Source organism: Erpetoichthys calabaricus, chromosome 8 (genome assembly GCF_900747795.2).
Source record: "Erpetoichthys calabaricus chromosome 8, fErpCal1.3, whole genome shotgun sequence".
NCBI classification, from domain to species: Eukaryota; Metazoa; Chordata; class Cladistia; order Polypteriformes; family Polypteridae; genus Erpetoichthys; species Erpetoichthys calabaricus.
This window is the reverse complement of record NC_041401.2, coordinates 139,787,588-139,806,499: the sequence shown is the minus strand read 5'-3', so window position 1 is coordinate 139,806,499 and position 18,912 is coordinate 139,787,588. Positions and strand designations below refer to the sequence as shown.

Sequence of the window (18,912 nt, the reverse complement as noted above, 5' to 3'; positions counted from 1 at the left end):
TGGCTATATTCTTCATTTTATTTTATGCTGTTATTCTGATTTTGATTTAATAAAAAATTAATAACAAAAAGGAAAGATAGAATGGGCTTCTTATTCATTGATTCACCATACTCCAATAAAAAGTACATTTTCACTTTTTAAATATAATGTGCAGAAGAGACAATGTCTTTGTTGTGGAAGTGTGTTTGGTAAAAAAAGACATTGATTGCAAAAACACCATAAAGTTAGATATTAAAAGCTCAAAGGAAAGTTTAGTGTTAGTAGCCAGTACTGTATGAGGCTTCTCTTATTAAGATCCTTGGCAATGAAGACTACATTGACCTTTCAAAGTATACTGTAAGAGTCTTTAAGGGATCTGTGAAAATCCAAACATTATAGCATCTAGTCTGGCTATGTGCTAACAAATGTTTGTCGCTTTATGTTCCATTGTCTCAAATATTTTTATCAACAAATAAGGTTGCATTTGTTTTACTTGGTGGATAAGATTTTTCTTTCCAAAACTATATATTTCCTTGTGGACTGCCAAAGGCAATCAATCATCTGTGTAAGTTTTAAAGATAATATTTCAAAAGAGTAAGTATAAGTCTTCTTTTGGAAACCTTTTGACCAAATCTATTTTAAGATTTTGGGTGGGATGTCAGTCAGTCAGTCATTTTCTAACCCGTTTTTTCCTGAACAGGGTCCCAGGGGTCTTCTGGAGCCTATCCCAGCTAGCATAGGGTGCAATGATGGATAATGCAAAGAAGAGTGATTACGTAAAAGATACAGTGGACTATAAACTTTTTGTTTACAGGGCCTTGATACAGTTGATAAATGAACTCAGCATTACTGAAGCAAGTACCCCAGAGCCTAGCTATCCCATATCACATACCCGCCTTCCATACAGCATCCTGCTGTCTATTGGTGGATGGAATGGCAGTCATCCAGCCAATACCATCGAAGCGTATGATGCATGTGCCACGATTTGGACAGATGTGACCTGTGAAAAGGAGAACCCTCAAGCCTACTTTGGAACTGTCTATATAAAAGGGCATGTTTATTTAATTGGTGGATTTGTTGGCATTAATTACTTCAACATGGTGCACAGACTTGACCCTGTGACCAAAGTCTGGCAAGAAGTGGCTCCCATGCATTCTTGTCTCTGCTGCTTTAGTGTGGTTGCACTCAATGATTTCATCTAAGCCTTAGGTGGGTTTGATGGTCATAGTCTCCTTAACACAGCTGAAAAATACAACACAGAGTTGAACCAGTGGTCATCAACATCTTCTATGAATGAGAGGAGAAATGATGCCAGTGCCACTCCATTAAATGGGAAGGTAATGTTTGATATGTTAAGTGAAATTAAAATAGAGACAATATATGGATGAAGAAGGGAATGGTATTAATGGACAGTAATTCAAATATACTGCAAATGAACAAGACATTTTGAGATCCACTCACAACGGAGTGAAGAAACCCAGAAGTTTAGGCACAAGAATACAACTGTTGGCAGTCCAAGTGAAAATGCAGCCTATGTCTTGGCATTAAATACACAGAGCCATTTCCAATTTAGCTATATTGCTGTATATGTCTCAAAGAAAATCACAAGATTGTTTATGGTTTGTAATAATATATGAGTACAGAGGACATTTTATGAAAAAAAGACAGAAACATTTGATAATTCCTTTGTTTGTGTTGTGGCCAAAGTAATCAAGAATAAAATCTTCCATCCACCCATCATCAAAATTGCATACTCTAGGTCAGGATCACGTCGAGATTGTGTCCTTCCCAGTAGTATTATGCCCAAGAAATTGCAGAACACTAAAACAGTAAAACTGCTTCCTACTACGAACAAGAGCGTTGTTGACATGAGGTTTGCTAAAATGCACCTGCATGATGCCCAACAGTTCTAGAACATATGGAGAGATGAGTGAAAAGAGGATAGTTTTAGATATTTATATCTGGAATTACATTTCACAGTAAGAATTAAGAATCTAATATCATGGCAATGGTCAAGCAAGGTAATAAGGAATGAGGAAGGAATGAGCTTTGCTTTGTATCAGAAGGAGAATGTCAGCCCCGCTGGTGCATCAGCTATAGTTCTCGTGCATTATGGTTTTGCCTTTAGAATCATCCGTGTCACAGTCCTACAATGTGAAAAAGTCAAGATTGTTCTTGACATTCCCTGTTTTGGAAAATGGAGTCTTAGCTTATGCACAGTTTAAATGTGTGATGGTTCAACTGATAATGTTATTTTACTAATAAAAGCACTTTTGGTTTTATTCCATTGCCTTAATTATAGCAATGAAATTACTCCTCAGAATGCTGTGTGTTGAGAAAGAGCTCTAGTCCTCTTTTATTTTATAGTAGAAATACTTGTATATTAACATGACAGCATAATGATGAAATGATTAGGCTTGGTATCTCACAGCTTCAATGACAAAGATTCTGTTCCTAGCATATCTGGACAGGGGGCAGTGTTTTTGCAGTTTCTTCAGGAGTTTTAGAACTAAGAACTATCCATCCATCCATCCATTATCCAACCTGCTATATCCTAACTACAGGGTCACGGGGGTCTGCTGGAGCCAATCTCAGCCAACACAGGGCACAAGGCAGGAAACAAATCCCAGGTAAGGGCACCAGCCCACCGCAGAAAAGGACTAAGAATCAAATTTTACATTACTGGTTAAACATGGTTGGTAGTATTGCTCTATCACATGGAAAGCCAATTTTAACTTTTTGAAATTTCAAATATCTTAAAAATGAATCAGAGAAATCTGAAAATACATTTATTTCAAGATATCTTAAATTTATTTAAGTCCTAATCTCTCTATTATAATAAAAAAATCCTGGGATGAGACATGAGTTTTTCAGAGAGACACTTTCACGTCCCGCGAGAGGAGACTTTGTGCCAAGAGATTTAACCACGGCCAAGAACGGAAATAAAAGACAAAGAGTAGATGACAAAGTAGAACATCGTAAAGAATTCAAAAACATTGGCACAATACACACGCAGAGCAGATTAGAGATAATGAAAGTACTAAAATTCAAAAGTCACAAAAAAACTATAGTAAAGATCACATTAGTACAAACAAATGGAAATTATTACTCGGTGAAATAACGGAACAGCGAAAAGAGATCGAATATACTGTTAATTAAATTATATTAAAGATTTAAACTTTAGGTTGAAGACTTGTAGATCGTCTAATTCATGTTGTCATCAGGGAAAAGTAGTGTTTCTTCCCAATGAAGAGGCGTATCTGCGAGAATTATACGATTTGTTGTTTGGTGAAACTGAAATCCACATATTGCGAGCGGCAGAGACGTGAAGTGGCTGGCGTGTAGAGGCTGGCACATAATGCGAGCAAAGCCCTCTAGTTTATATTACTGAAATTTATTTTTGAAGAATTATGAATAAAATAAAACCTAATTCCACAGGAGTGTTTTAGGCATTGGATATTTATTGCCTGTTTCTTCATTAGAGTAAAGTGTATTTTAACAAAGGGGTCCCCTTATCCATGCCAACTGCTGTGCTCATTTATAAGTTTCCACCTACAGTATGTAAACAAGTATCTTTATTTTATTAATTTAAAACTCAAAACATCCATTCATCCATTTTTTCATCCAACCATTCAATATTAACCACAAGACAGAGACCAAACCAGAAGGGAACATCAGTCCACTGGAAATAACAGCAATGGTGCACACATTAACACATAATAGCATTAGTTCATAGCTTTTAATTAACCTAACATGCATGTCTTTGGTTATGTGGGATCAGAACCAGAGTACCTGGAAAAAAACCTCACACAGACTGTAGAGAAAGTGCAAATCTAGTGTGATGAGGTGCCACACTGCTAATGACTGCACTACCAATTCACCCACTTTTGGACATATTGTTTGTTATATAAATGCATATTAGATGCGTAGAGTAATTTGTACTTTCTACTGATGTATAATAAGGATCAAGCATTTTTGATTAAAATGCTTTATACATCAAAAGGTGAATATAAAAAATGATAAACTGATGAGAATATCTTGCATTTGTGTTTCCGTTTTCTAAAAATATATCAGTCTTAAGAAGTTACTTATTTTTTCATTTATGTTAATGTCAGTGAACAGTTATTTACTTCAGTGTCTTTACATTAGCCAGTTTTTATTTGTAACTGAGAATTCCTTGCTTATGGTAACTCTAACCAACAGCTCTAATGGTTGTTGTCTTTACTCTTACAGATTTACATTTGTGGGGGCTCCAAAGACCAGGTCTTCCTTGCCACAGTAGAGGTTTATGACCCTCAAAAGGACCAATGGTCAATGATTGCACCAATGCCGACCAAGCAGAGCAGCCTGGGAGTAGTTGCATACAATAATGAAGTTTATGCAGTAAGTAACCTGATTATTGAGTCATATTTAACCAATTATTTTAAAGTCTCCACCACCTTCACAGTCTAAATACAACCCTTATCCTGCGTTGTCAGTTTATCATTCAGAACAATCACCTCCATGTACTACTGAGCTCCTCCACATCACTGGTAACTCACAGTGAGTCTCAAACCCTTAAATCTAAAAATGGGAGAATATTAATGTCTGAAATTTTGCAGAAAAATGTAAACATATAGTAGGTTGTCTTCTGTTTTTCTTTCACCTAAAATTTGTAGTTTGAGGTTCAGAACTGTGTCAACATTGCAGTTTGCAGTTTCATTGCATATTAGTAGTTGCTTCTCTATGAAGAACTGCACTTTCTTTATTCTTACAATTCAGGCTAAACACTAATCTGCAATGTAAGCAATAACTAGGTGACATACTACATATGGAAATTGAACGTGATGTGTTGATTTGATTTTAGAAAAGCTGATTTTCTTTTTTTCTAGTACTATATCTATATCCTAAGCCGTTAGATTGATTGCTACTTTTTTGAATGTAACTCAAGTATTTTTTAAAAAGTGCTATTCTAAAGAAAACAAATTACATTTGAAAGTAAACCAATGTTTGATTATTTTACCTTGCACTAATTTCAGCATTTTACTCCACACTCACAACGCAAAATACTGCAGTATTTTGTAAACTGATTTTTAAAAGCACATCACTTCCAGGATTAACCTATTGGTTATCTGATATTATCATTAATTAAATCTTGAATGATTATCTTATATCATCATTAGTTAAATAAACCCCATTCACAGCACAATTTAGAGCACATTTTCTTCCTTCATTGTCCTGCCTTAGGATCTACCATTGTACTCATGACAGATTTTTAAATACTTCTCTGACACCATAAAAGTTACAATCTGTTCTTGATCCCATTCCTGTTTACTTTTGAATGTGAGATCCCTGACTTACTTATTGCTGGTTTATGCTAGACCTGTTATGCACACAAAGCCTGATTTATTTTCTTATTAATGCCACTAGAAATGTTACCTCTTAAATATAATGACTCTAAAACTGCAATTTTATTCTCAGGATCAGCAAAGCTCAGTTACCTACTTCAGCCATTTCACTCACAGTTTGCATATTAGTTGGCTACTGACTTGACGCATTGCAAAGAACACTGAGAATAATTAAAATATGTTTCCTGTTGCTGTGTTGTGTTAGAGTCCTTGGGTGACCCTATTCTTATCTTTTATGTTCTTTATTGTGCAGACCTTAACAAAATGTTTTAAATTCCATATTCTTACCACTCTGTCAAATACTGCAGTTCAGCACTTCCTCCTTCGCTTTGTTTTATAATAACAGTTAACTAAACAGTGTAAAAGAACAGGTAGGAGTTAAGTTACACAAAAATAATAAGCAAAACTAAAATAAATGTTGGCTAAATATTAATACGACCTGGGCAATAATCAGTTCATCTTGCTTAGAATTTCATGTAGTTCACTGTTTAATTAGCCTTTGATCTGGCCTGGTCCAATATGGCCCTTAATTCAGCGTGGCCTTTGAATGGAATGAATGATGACTTGACCTCCTCCATGGATGAGAAATGGAAGAAGGAGAGAGAGAGAAGCAGAGAGAACAAACTTATTCTAGTTCCTTTCACACGTCACGGACCGATTGGGTGTTGTCGTATGCAGTGACCCTTCTGTTTGGCACAAAGTTATCTTTTCGTCCAGCCGGTCAATCAGTTTATCATTCTGCTCTGGCCTCCCATCCTAGTAAACCATGTTCCTTCCTGGCCAGAATGGCCATTCTTCTATATTATGTACGATCTTGAATTTCTTGCCTTCAGGTTTGCCTTTTGGTTTGGGTGATTTTTATTTCTACTTTTGTTTCTTTTCTCTGGAATCTTTTTGAATCCTTCAATACAGGAACCTTGATTGTTTCATTTGAGTAGAAATTTTTTAACAGTTTTTTTGGGCCTGTGTAGGCCATAAGCCTTGCTGCTTGAGTTAATGTCAGGCTGCTTTAGGTGTAGGACCTAATTGTTTGACACAGACCTGTGGAGTTGACAGATGGTCTGACTTTTGGTTTTTGAACTCTGCATCCTTTTTTGAGTCTTTGTGAAAGAGAGACTTATGCAAAATACTCTTGTTCTTCTGACTCTTCCCATCATTACCTAATTTCCATCACCTGACCGAAGCTGCCATCATTAATTCATACCCTGTGCAGGTGTCCAAAACGTATTTATCAATCAATTCCCACCAGTAAGTTGGAATCAGGAAGACCCACAAATTAGATATTGGGCTAGAGGTTGGGGCAGTTGTGCCCCTAAAACAATAACACTGTTTCTTATAAACTGCATTTTCCTTCACTTGTCATCACCTGTCCAGGCAAGCAGACAGGGAGGCAGAGACCCAGCCGCTGCAAATGGAAGCGAACGGCCTATCTGGTATTCTGTCATGGCCAAAACCTCAGTGGCAGCATTTCTTATAACAATGGCCTGTTTAGCCCTCTAAAAGTACACAATGTCATTGACTGAAGTTTTTAAACTTAGCAGCTGCGAAGAGAAAAATAATAAAATAGACAAGCGAGGGCTTTTTGTGGTTTAAACCTTACTATGCCAATGTGCATTACAATATATAATACTTGTTCTCATACATACTTTATGATTCTCTTTAAATATATGCAAATCAGAATATTCTTTATTACAGAGTCTGTGTGGGTTTTCTTCAAGTATTTATATTTTTTTCCCACATTACAAAAATATGTGTGTTAAGGTAACATGCCATTCAAAAATGTGTTAGTTTAATTGATATCTTTAAATTGCAAAGCTGTGAATGTTAATTTTATTAGTGTCTTTAGGTTGACTTTGTTTGAGTGAGATTGAATATGTGCTAATGTAAATTGAAATGTTCTGGCATCCCATCAAGAATGGCTTCTATTTTATGCCCCAGTGTTGCTGGAATGGTAGCTTTCTTTGGCCTTAAATTTGGAAAGAAGACTGTATGGAGTGGATAGATGGATTGCCTCAACATACATGAATGTTTCATGTGATCTTAAACTACATTGCGTTCAGGCAAAGTTACTTTCAAACATCTAGTAGTTTTCTCAGATACTCTCCTACACCTGCTTTAAATGTTTTTCATTTATCCATCCATCCATTATCCAACCCGCTATATCCTATCTACAGGGTCATGGGGGTCTGCTGGAGCCAATCCCAGCCAACACAAGGCGCAAGGCAGGAAACAAACCCTGGGCAGGGCACCAGCCCACCGCAGGGCACACACACACACACACACACACACACCAAGGACAATTTAGAATCGCCAATGCACCTAACCTACATGTCTTTGGACTGTGGGAGAAAACCGGAGCACCCAGAGGAAACCCACGCAGACACGGGGAGAACATGCAAACTCCACACAGAGAGGACCCAGGAAGCGAACCTGGGTCTCCTAACTGCGAGGCAGCAGCACTACCCACTGCACCACCGTGCCACCCTGTTTTTCATTTATGGTGCAGCTAATGATCCAATGAATTTGAATCCTATAGATAGCACAACACACCATCTCACAATTTTGTCTTTTTTAACATTTTTTTACAGTAAACATTTCTGTTCGTGAAAATGGTCTCTAAAAATGAATTTGTAGATGAAAGCCAATATAAATATTTTTGTACTTTCTCTTACAGGTTGGTGGATTTTACAGAAGAAATTGTCTAAACACTGTTGAGGCATATAACCCTCTAACCAACACATGGAGGCCAATTCCTTCAATGATTAGTCCACGCTGCAACTTTGGCATTGTATTGATGGAGGAGCTTATTTTTGCAGTGGGTGGCTTCAACGGGTTTAGCACCACTGCCCAAGCAGAATATTACAACAAGGACACTAATGAATGGAAGAAGGTTCATGACATGAATTTGGACCGTGGTGGCTTGAGCTGTTGTGTGCTGTCAGGATTGCCCAACATCCGAGAATATGCAGCATGGAGAAAGCCACCACAGCTTTGCAGTCTCTCACAAAAACACAGGACCTCAGCTTTCCGCAAATTGCCAGCATTATGAAAAGATGGACATTTGCAAAAAAAGATGCCCATAACTATAGTTGGTATAGAAACATATCTTTTTTAGTGCACCTTACATGGGTATTACCAAGGATCAGTGGACATATAATTGCCAGTGTTGGGGAAAGAGAATGTATTTGTAATTATTTTAAATGAATTATTTGAGAAGGCTGGAGTAAACAGAAGATGGGTACATACTGTACATCACAGAGTACATATACACATGTCTAGAAAAACTTGAGAGGTAGGAGAACAAAGCCTAACTGAAAGTCTAGCAAAGACGGGTTTCCTGAGTTAATGGCTCCATTTAGGTTTTATTTTTTTTGGAACCAACAGAAAACAAACATAAGCAAAGACAATTATAATGTATGTCTTTTCTTTTTCTTGGTATATTTTATAACTCCTACCTTTAAAAATAAAAGAATAAATTACAGAAGATGATGTATAATGTACTGAGTGCCCAAATGTCGCAAAGTAATGTTAAAAAAATGAATATTTGTTATGCCAAATATCAACAAAAGAACTTGAGCACTACTAGACTATCATTTTGATCTTCGCTGTGCTAATAGAAGCAAAACTGCCTTCCAAAAATAGTCAGTCGCCAAATATATCTGTTTCATTTGTAATTGCTTTCATGTCATTTTTAACTCCATCTTCAACCTATCCATCATAAAATAACTGAAAGTAAAGAAAGATGAACGTCTCAGGAATGCTGATTTGCGCAGGTCTCCAAAACATTTTAACAGTGCTCTTAGAAAAGAGAAAACAGTTTCAGGAATGTATGCTATTACATAATGACAGCAACAACAAGCCATGGAATTAAAGAACGGATTCAATTAACAACTTGACTCGGCACCTAATTAAGCAACTGGTTTGAGTGAAACTGGTTGGAGTTTGAGGCCCAGACTTAGTTGGACTTCTGTTGACTCACTTCACATTTCATTTCTGTTTGGGTGCCATTTGAGGAAAGATATGAAGCAATTTAGAGGAATTATGAGGAAATTCAGGGGAACAAATCTTCAAAAACAAGTAAATTACAATGAATTCAAACAAAGTTAAATATCAGCAAAAGCATGTAATTAATTAAGAACTGGGTTAGAATGAAAACCTGCAGCCACTGTGGCCTTCCAGGATCGGAGTTGGGGACACTTGCTCTATTGTATCACCCAATCTGGGTTTAGCAAACGCCAGGAGAATGCCACCTTTTGGACTTCATACTGCCTATTGTAAAGTTTTGTGGAGGAGGGATAATGGTCTGGGCTGTTTTTCATGATCTGGGCTGGGCTAGAGCATATAAAGACATTTTAGACAATTGGGTGCTTCCAACTTTGGAGCCACAGTTTGGGGAACGCGCCTTCTGTTCCAGTATTACTGAGCCCTTGTGCAGAAAGCCAGGTCCGTAAACACATGGAGGAACTCAAGTGGCCTGCAAAGAGCCCTGAACTCAACCCCTCTGAACATTTTGGGACACATTGAAACACCAAGCAGGTCCTCTTGTCTAACATCAGCACCTGACCTCACAAATGCTCTTTTGGCTGAATGGGCACACATTCCTACAGACACCTCCAGGAGAGCAAAGGCTCTTATAGCTGTAAAGAGGGTGCCAACTCAATTATAATGCCAATGGCTTTTGAATGGGATGTCCAACAGTCGTGTATGTTATGATTGTCTGGTGTCCACCAACTTTTATACATATATTGTGATGAATAGCATGCATAGGCTGGTGTTCTTGTGGGGATGGATCAAAGACCCAGCCAGGAGGACAATATAATAGAGGGACTGGGGGAGATATCCTGTTGTGACTACATTCTCCCTTGATACACTAGATGGCAGCATCCCTGGCCTTTGGTACCCATTTGGACACCCACAAGGTATGCTGAGAACTGCAGTCCAATGGGGCAGCCGTGTTGTGTGCTGCCAGGGGGAGCTGGTAGGATTTATAAAACCCACTTTCTGGGACTCCTGCTTGATCTGGAAGTGCTTCTTGCAGGCTGTGTCCATGCCCGAGAAGTACTATATACTTATATATATATATATATATATGACATGTCCAAAATTGAGAACAAAGAGAATATGTTTTAACTTACTCCTATATTTCTGTCATTTTGAAGGGAACTAAAGCACTGCCCTCAAGCTGATGTTACATTTTGAGGTGCTCATCAGGTCATCTGTAAATATAAATTCAATTTCATATTAATGTACATTTTTTGTGGTAGAAACATATGGAATAATAACGTAGCTAATATCTACAATTAAAAAAAAAATCACCCATTTATACTACCTTTAAGATGTGAACAGTTGGAGTATAATTAAGTAGGGTGAGTGCTGCATTGGGGGTTTGTTATGACAGCTGAGATTCAAGTAATGTAATTGTCATGTTAGGTTTGGAGATAGATAAATTGATGAATGGTAAATGGTCTTGATGAAGTTAATCAAGAATAAAACTTTTGGGAGAATATTGAATTTTTGCACCCCTATTGAAAGCTGGTAATTGGTAGCTCCCATAATTTAAATGATTTCTCTGTCTTTTTTGAGCTTAAGATCACTTAGGCATCTGTTGTGTTTTTTGTGTCTCTTGTCTTTTTATAAGGTAATTTAAACAAAAAATCTTAAAAATAGTTTTGTTATACAGTAAAATATCGTTTTCTTTATTCAGGGGTGTAATGTTGTGAGTAAAACTAAAACCGCCTTGTTAACGTGAGAAGCAAGAAACTAAAATCTATATTTTTTTAATCTCAGTTTTCTAGCACATAATTTCATTGTACACAAAAAAGTTAATTGATGGTACAAATGCAAGATAAATGGTCCTAATACCACAGAATCAACGGTCTATCCATAAACTAGTGCAGTTAATAAACACACACACACACGAAAACACAAAAGAGTTGCTTTAAAAAGTTGCATCCAAAAACAAAATGCATTATTTCTGAACAGTAAGAATAATTCTAACATGGAATATATTTTTCCAGACTCATTGAGAAACAAATACAAATCTTCCTTTAAATATTGTGATTATTTTTTGGAAAGGTATCGGCATTGTGTCAAATAGGATTATGCCATATTAATAATAATTTTTGCTGATAACCGTTTTCTGGGTCTTTATTGTTGTGTGTCGCCTTAACTGAAAGCCTTGAAAGGCTTTTGTTTTTCTATAAAACGTTTCCGACAACTCCGATGATTCTCATGAAAACGCAGCACCAGCTCGAGTCCTGTGATATCCATCAATCCGTCCACTTGTCACAGGTGTCTGGTCACACTTATAGGTAATCTAACTTAGACACCCTTAAAATATCCGACTACGCCACCCAGTTTTATTAAGAGACTGGGAACTCCTGAAATTTACCAATAACAGCACACAGGTTTCTTTAAATTGGGCGGTGAGTAAACACACAATGAAAGACACAACAGTAATTTAGAAAAAAGCAACAGTAAGTTCTATTGTACAAGACAATATAAGGTACATTAAAAAGATAAACGAACATAACAGAATACAACCTTTAGTGGTGCAGAGTCCAGTTTGGGCACTGTGTCACCCCAACACTTAATTGTTCATGGATGCCCTCTGTTCCCCGGCAGAAGCTGTGTCAAATTGTCGACTCCTTGTCAGCGTCTCTTCGTTGTCCCTTTTTCTTCCACTCTGGGCTCCTTGTGTTGCTGGGACCTAGGCACGCCTCATTTCTCGTCTGTCAGCTTTACTGGGTCCTTTCATGCAGATTCCCTCTCTCGCTGAACCCACATCCGGCGTCTCTTTGTGGAGCTGTCTCTTCCTCCCTGGAAGTGTTGCCGTCCTTGTGCCTCACGTTGTGCCAGCCAGGTACCCTTGTCTGCCTGCGAGCCCCTGTGCCCTGTCCGAGTGTCTTGGCAGCGTTTCCTGTGGACTCTCCCTTCTGCCTTCTGCTGGCCAGCAGTTTATATTTACTGCACCCCTCTGTTGTCAGTCCAGGACAAACAGTCTAATCAATGGCACATCTAAATTGCCTGGGTTTAACAATTAATAAAAACATAAGTTAACAAAATGTATGGTTACCAAACATTAATAAGTGCAGATATGCTGATTAGGAACCAATATTTCCAAACCAGGTAAATACAAACATTCTCTAAGGTCAAACTTCAAAGCAGTGATTCCCTTGCAGGACAGCAAATACCATTAATAAGTACAGATAGCCTTTTAACTTCTCACCCCCCCAGTCCCAACAGTGGGTGCCTAATGGAACCACCCAGTGCACAAAAAAAATGTAAAAGTGTCCCCCTCTGACACACTGAAATAATAAATAATGATTTGATTAATTCATGCACCATCCATCCATCCATCCATCGTCTCCCGCTTATCCGAGGTCGGGTCGCGGGGGTAGCAGCTTGAGCAGAGATGCCCAGACTTCCCTCTCCCCGGCCACTTCTTCTAGCTGTTCCGGGAGAATCCCAAGGCGTTCCCAGGCCAGTCGAGAGACATAGTCCCTCCAACGTGTCCTGGGTCTTCCCCGGGGCCTCCTCCCGGTTAGACGTGCCCGGAACACCTCACCAGGGAGGCGTCCAGGAGGCAACCTGATCAGATGCCCGAGCCACCTCATCTGACTCCTCTCGATGCGGAGGAGCAGCGGCTCTACTCTGAGCCCCTCCCGGATGACTGAGCTTCTCACCCTATCTTTAAGGGAAAGCCCAGACACCCTGCGGAGGAAACTCATTTCAGCCGCTTGTATTCGCGATCTTGTTCTTTCGGTCACTACCCATAGCTCATGACCATAGGTGAGGGTAGGAACATAGATCGACTGGTAAATTGAGAGCTTCGCCTTGCGGCTCAGCTCCTTTTTCACCACGACAGACCGATGCAGCGCCCGCATTACTGCGGATGCCGCACCGATCCGCCTGTCGATCTCACGCTCCATTCTTCCCTCACTCGTGAACAAGACCCCGAGATACTTGAACTCCTCCACTTGGGGCAGGATCTCACTACCAACTCTGAGAGGGCACTCCACCCTTTTCCGGCTGAGGACCATGGTCTCGGATTTGGAGGTGCTGATTCTCATCCCAGCCGCTTCACACTCGGCTGTGAACCGATCCAGAGAGAGCTGAAGATCACGGCCTGATGAAGCAAACAGGACAACATCATCTGCAAAAAGCAGTGACCCAATCCTGAGTCCACCAAACCGGACCCCCTCAACGCCCTGGCCGAGCCTAGAAATTCTGTCCATAAAAGTTATGAACAGAATCGGTGACAAAGGGCAGCCCTGGCGGAGTCCAACTCTCACTGGAAACGGGTTCGACTTACTGCCGGCAATGCGGACCAAGCTCTGGCAACGATTGTACAGGGACTGAACAGCCCTTATCAAGGGGGCCGGTACCCCATACTCTCGGAGTACCCCCCACAGGATTCCCCGAGGGACACAGTCGAATGCCTTTTCCAAGTCCACAAAACACATGTAGACTGGTTGGGCAAACTCCCATGCACCCTCCAGGACCCTGCTAAGGGTATAGAGCTGGTCCACTGTTCCGCGACCAGGACGAAAACCACACTGTTCCTCCTGAATCCGAGGCTCGACTATCCGACGGACCCTCCTCTCCAGGACCCCTGAATAGACTTTTCCAGGGAGGCTGAGGAGTGTGATCCCTCTGTAGTTGGAACACACCCTCCGATCCCCTTTCTTAAAGAGGGGGACCACCACCCCGGTCTGCCAATCCAGAGGCACTGTCCCTGATGTCCATGCGATGTTGCAGAGGCGTGTCAACCAAGACAGTCCTACAACATCCAGAGCCTTGAGGAACTCCGGGCGTATCTCATCCACCCCAGGGGCCCTGCCACCAACGAGTTTTTTGACCACCTCGGTGACCTCAGTCCCAGAGATGGGGGAGCCCATCTCTGAGTCACCAGGCTCTGCTTCCTCATTGGAAGGCATGTTAATGGGATTGAGGAGGTCTTCGAAGTACTCCCCCCACCGACCCACAACGTCCCGAGTCGAGGTCAGCAGCGCACCATCCCCACCATATACAGTATTGACACTGCACTGCTTCCCCTTCCTGAGACGCCGGATGGTGGACCAGAATCTCCTCGAAGCCGTCCGAAAGTCGTTCTCCATGGCCTCCCCAAACTCCTCCCACGCCCGAGTTTTTGCCTCAGCAACCACCAAAGCCGCATTCCGCTTGGCCTGCCGGTACCTATCAGCTGTCTCCAGGGTCCCACAGGACAAAAGGGACCGGTAGGACTCCTTCTTCAGCTTGATGGCATCCTTCACCGCCGGTGTCCACCAACGGGTTCGGGGATTGCCGCAACGACAGGCACCGACCACCTTACGGCCACAGCTCCGGTCAGCTGCCTCAACAATAGAGGCACGGAACATGGCCCATTCGGATTCAATGTCCCCCACCTCCCTCGGGATGTGGTCGAAGTTCTGCTGGAGGTGGGAGTTGAAGCTACTTCTGACAGGGGGCTCTGCCAGACGTTCCCAGCAGACCCTCACAACACGTTTGGGCCTACCAGGCCCGACCGGCATCCTCCCCCACCATCGAAGCCAACTCACCACCAGGTGGTGATCAGTTGACAGCTCCGCCCCTCTCTTCACCCAAGTGTCCAAGACATGAGGCCGCAAGTCAGATGACACGACCACAAAGTTGATGATCGAACTGAGGCCTAGGGTGTCCTGGTGCCAAGTGCACATATGAACACCCCTATGCTTGAACATGGTGTTCGTTATGGACAATCCGTGACGAGCACAGAAGTCCAATAACAAAACGCCGCTCGGGTTCAGATCGGGGGGGCCATTCCTCCCAATCACGCCCTTCCAGGTCTCACTGTCATTGCCCACATGAGCATTGAAGTCTCCCAGCAGAACGAGGGAGTCCCCCAAAGGTATGCCCTCTAGCACCCCCTCCAGGGACTCCAAAAAGGGTGGGTACTCCGAACTGCTGTTCGGTGCATACGCACAAACAACAGTTAGGACCCGTCCCCCCACCCGAAGGCAAAGGGAGGCTACCCTCTCGTCCACCGGGGTAAACCCCAATGTACAGGCTCCAAGTCGGGGGGCAATAAGTATACCCACACCAGCTCGGCGCCTCTCACCTGGGGCAACTCCAGAGTGGTAGAGAGTCCAGCCCCTCTCAAGGAGATTGGTTCCAGAGTCCAAGCTGTGCGTCGAGGTGAGCCCGACCATATCTAGCCGGAATCTCTCAACTTCGCGCACTAGCTCAGGCTCCTTCCCCTTCAGAGAGGTGGCATTCCACGTCCCAAGAGCCAGCTTCTGTAGCCGAGGATCGGATCGCCAAGGTCCCCGCCTTCGGCCACCACCCAACTCACACTGCACCCGATGCACATTACCATAAAAATACATGTCTTGCTCTGCATTTTATCACTTTCTATATACTAACTTTTCATACTTTTTTTACACATTTCCCGTTGTGTTTTTGTAGATGAAGGAATAGACATAAATAAAATGGTCAACTTTGATAAATAAATATCGTGCTTAAATATGAAAAGAAATAAACATTTAGGCTTGTGGTTATGCCTAGTTAATAAAGCCTCGATCTTTCATACAGCTGCTACAGTCAATTTATGCATTTCGATAGACTGGCACGTGTTTTGTGGATGTTACTCATTTGCTCTGTTTGCATTTTGAATGCAAAACTCCTTCTATTCGTATTTGACAAGCACTTATATCCATTTTGCTTCGCTGTTGCGTAGGTTTTCTTAATTTTTTAAGCAATAATGTCAGTTTTCGGAGTTAAAATCATTCACACATTATTTGAAAACGCCAAAGCTTAATACAATGTCATGCGAGCGCCCATAGCGACACCATCCGTTCATGTATCCATCATTTAAACCAGTTCAGGTTATCGGGAAGCACATCTGGCGACCTGCAGCCGGATACAATTGTACAATTGTGGCATCGGGCGCAAAAAGTCCGCAGCAGGACACAGGGACTCATTTACTCAAAAACGAGGCACGCTGCCTTAACGTTTCTGCTTAAGTCGGACGTTTTATCTACCCGCCCATTCGTTTACCTAACAGTTTATCTAGGTAGGGCATGAATCAATCCCGAACGGGACGCCAATCGATCGCAAGCCCCTTGCTCTTAAAAGGATCAACAGCCCACCTAAACTGCGAGTGTTTAGAACGTGGGAAGAAAACGGGAGTACCTAAAGGAAAAATCATCAAGGAAGAAAGGCAAAATCCTCATTAAGTGATGGTGCCGAATCGAATTTTAAACCGAATCTTCCGAAAACCATGCGTCACCCACTTATTTAATCAACTGGAAACATAAAACCGGAAAAAATGAAAGACTGCGAAAAGTCGATAAATAAACCAAAGTAATTACTGTAGTAAATTCTTTGTTTTAAAGAGAGCAATCGTACTGCGTTGCAGATTAACACAAATGCATCACAGTATCGTTTTTCTTCATGGTACTGGGAAAAATAATACACAGCTACACTATTCACCGAATAATGTAAAGGCCGATAACATTAAAGGCTTACGAAAACGTTGTTACCAATTAAGCTCGAAAAGATACAATAACATAAAATAGTACAGCATTATTTGGGTTTTCACTATGCGGGAATGAACGCCACCATTATTTTGGATCTTCAGCTCCCCGCTTGTCCCCTCAGCGTTTTATAAGCTGCTAACCGCAGTATTAATAACACGGTCCTTGACACGTGACTCATTTACTCGGCAACGAGAAACGCCGGTCTTGTTTCCATGGAAACGTGCCTCAACATAGCCACCTGTGAATTTTACTACTGAGAGAAGGAGAGAGAAGAAAGAACAAGAGAGTGACCGTTTTGGAGCGACAAGGTCTGTTCCATTTGAGACTTCTGTTATGTTGGTAGCTCCAGTAATTCGTTTTCACTCGAGCCTGGTAGCTTTTTGTGAAAATTTGTAGTATTCTTTCCGTGTTCAAGCTAGTTGCGGCTGCTTGTCCTTTTAATAACTGCGTCTACGTTAGATTTGCTTTACCTTGGACATTTTCAAGATGCAATTTGTGCATCACGCAACCCTTCACAGGACTGATGCTGTTGTTTTACTTTTAACAGGCTTTTCATTATGGCTGGACAAAAGAAAGAAGTGGTATTTCAGGTATGTGCTGCTCTGAAGTTCACACCTACCCAGATGTTATAAAGCGTATTGCTCATTACAGATGAAGTATCAGGTATTTTTAAATAAAAGATACTGTGTTGAACTGAAGTGGTTTCCGAAATGGATGGATGGCATGAAACTGGAACATGCAGTTTCCAGCTACAACCCTAAATACTGCACATGGCAGTCAGTTAAGCTTTCTAGGGCAAATCCATCAATCACTTTTATTAACTTATTTAAAGAATTTTTAGCAGCACTGAATCTATTCCAAATATTTCACACTTTTTTTATTGTGCTTTAGAAATGTGTGCTTCACGTCCTTAGTCAACAAGTATAATGTAAGTAAACTAAATGAAAATATAAAAAAACATGCTGTCACAGTTTACTCAACCATCCTAGAAACACAGCAATATTTAAACACTACACGCAGATCAGCATAAATTCTGACATTTTCTGGATATTGTGTTTCATTAATACAATCAATTAACTCTCTCAGTCATGATGTAAAGTTTCTTTCTTATTGTACTTCATCTTTCTATCTCTTGGTCTTATAGATCAGCCAAAAACAGAGTCTCTTCCTACCATGTAGCACATTGTCTGGCATTGAGTCTTTTTCGATTTGATCCATTTACATTTGTTTTTCTCATTGTTTATCATTAGTCTGTCATTGCCATTTTGTGCTATTTTTTGCATTGATATAGGTTGTAGTCATATTAATTAGAGTTGCTGTGTTTCTTGTTGCTCACGTGACGAGTTGTGCCATTATTTCCTGCCTCTATAAAATAATGGCATTTAGCTTCTGTCATCCAAGCTTTTGGAGACTAAATAAAACAAAGGACTTTGTTAAGAGATAGTTAGGAGCAATTAAAACAAACTATTATTGGCTTTAGCAGTCATTTTGTTTCTTTCAATTATCCTTTGGGCACCCTCCTGCATGGCAAGGTGTTTCCAAACAGTTTGATTGTTTGGTTAATGTAAGGTTAACTACTGTGGACAGGAAGCTCTCTGGAGATGTGGTCCCTAGTCATGTCAGCTGTTCTCTCACAGGCCTGTTGGTATGAGGTATCCTGTCTGTGTAGTTCAGGGGAACAGCTAGATGAAATAAAAGTAAAACATGGGTCATCAGTGTATCAGTTTATATATGGCCTAGCAACAGATTGGTTTAAACATTTCCATTAATCATTTAGACTGAGTGAGTTCCACTCTATAATGTTTTTAATACAGATTTTTTATTTCTTAGGTTCCTCTTACAAATCAAGAGCAATGGGATGAGATGCTTGCTCGTAAAGGAGTAAATGGTAAGCCATTATAACACAATCCACTGTAATAAAAGGTCAAGTGTCTGTGTGTCTCTCTTTGTGTCCATCTGGTGGCTGTGTCTGTTGTCCAACAGACGGTGCCCCTCAAACATTAGCACTGCTTTTATGAGTCCATACC

General features: G+C 40.8%; 1 protein-coding gene and 1 pseudogene across 2 annotated transcripts in view; both read left to right on the top strand.

Moving 5' to 3' along the window:
* The first annotated feature begins 728 nt into the window (after positions 1–728).
* Positions 729–8,964, top strand: LOC127529043 (kelch-like protein 10; annotated as a pseudogene).
* An 8,137-nt stretch (positions 8,965–17,101) lies between these two features.
* The window catches only part of nme9 (NME/NM23 family member 9), a 61,844-nt gene continuing 60,033 nt past the window's right edge, over positions 17,102–18,912 (top strand). The window contains exons 1-3 of one of the 2 annotated variants that reach the window (XM_028807541.2): positions 17,102–17,193; positions 17,433–17,475; positions 18,716–18,773. In XM_028807541.2, the coding sequence (XP_028663374.1) occupies positions 17,443–17,475; positions 18,716–18,773 (91 nt within the window). In that variant the 5' untranslated portion in view covers positions 17,102–17,193; positions 17,433–17,442. The remainder of the gene's footprint in view (positions 17,194–17,432; positions 17,476–18,715; positions 18,774–18,912) is intronic. The other variant, XM_051931377.1, reaches the window with a different exon arrangement.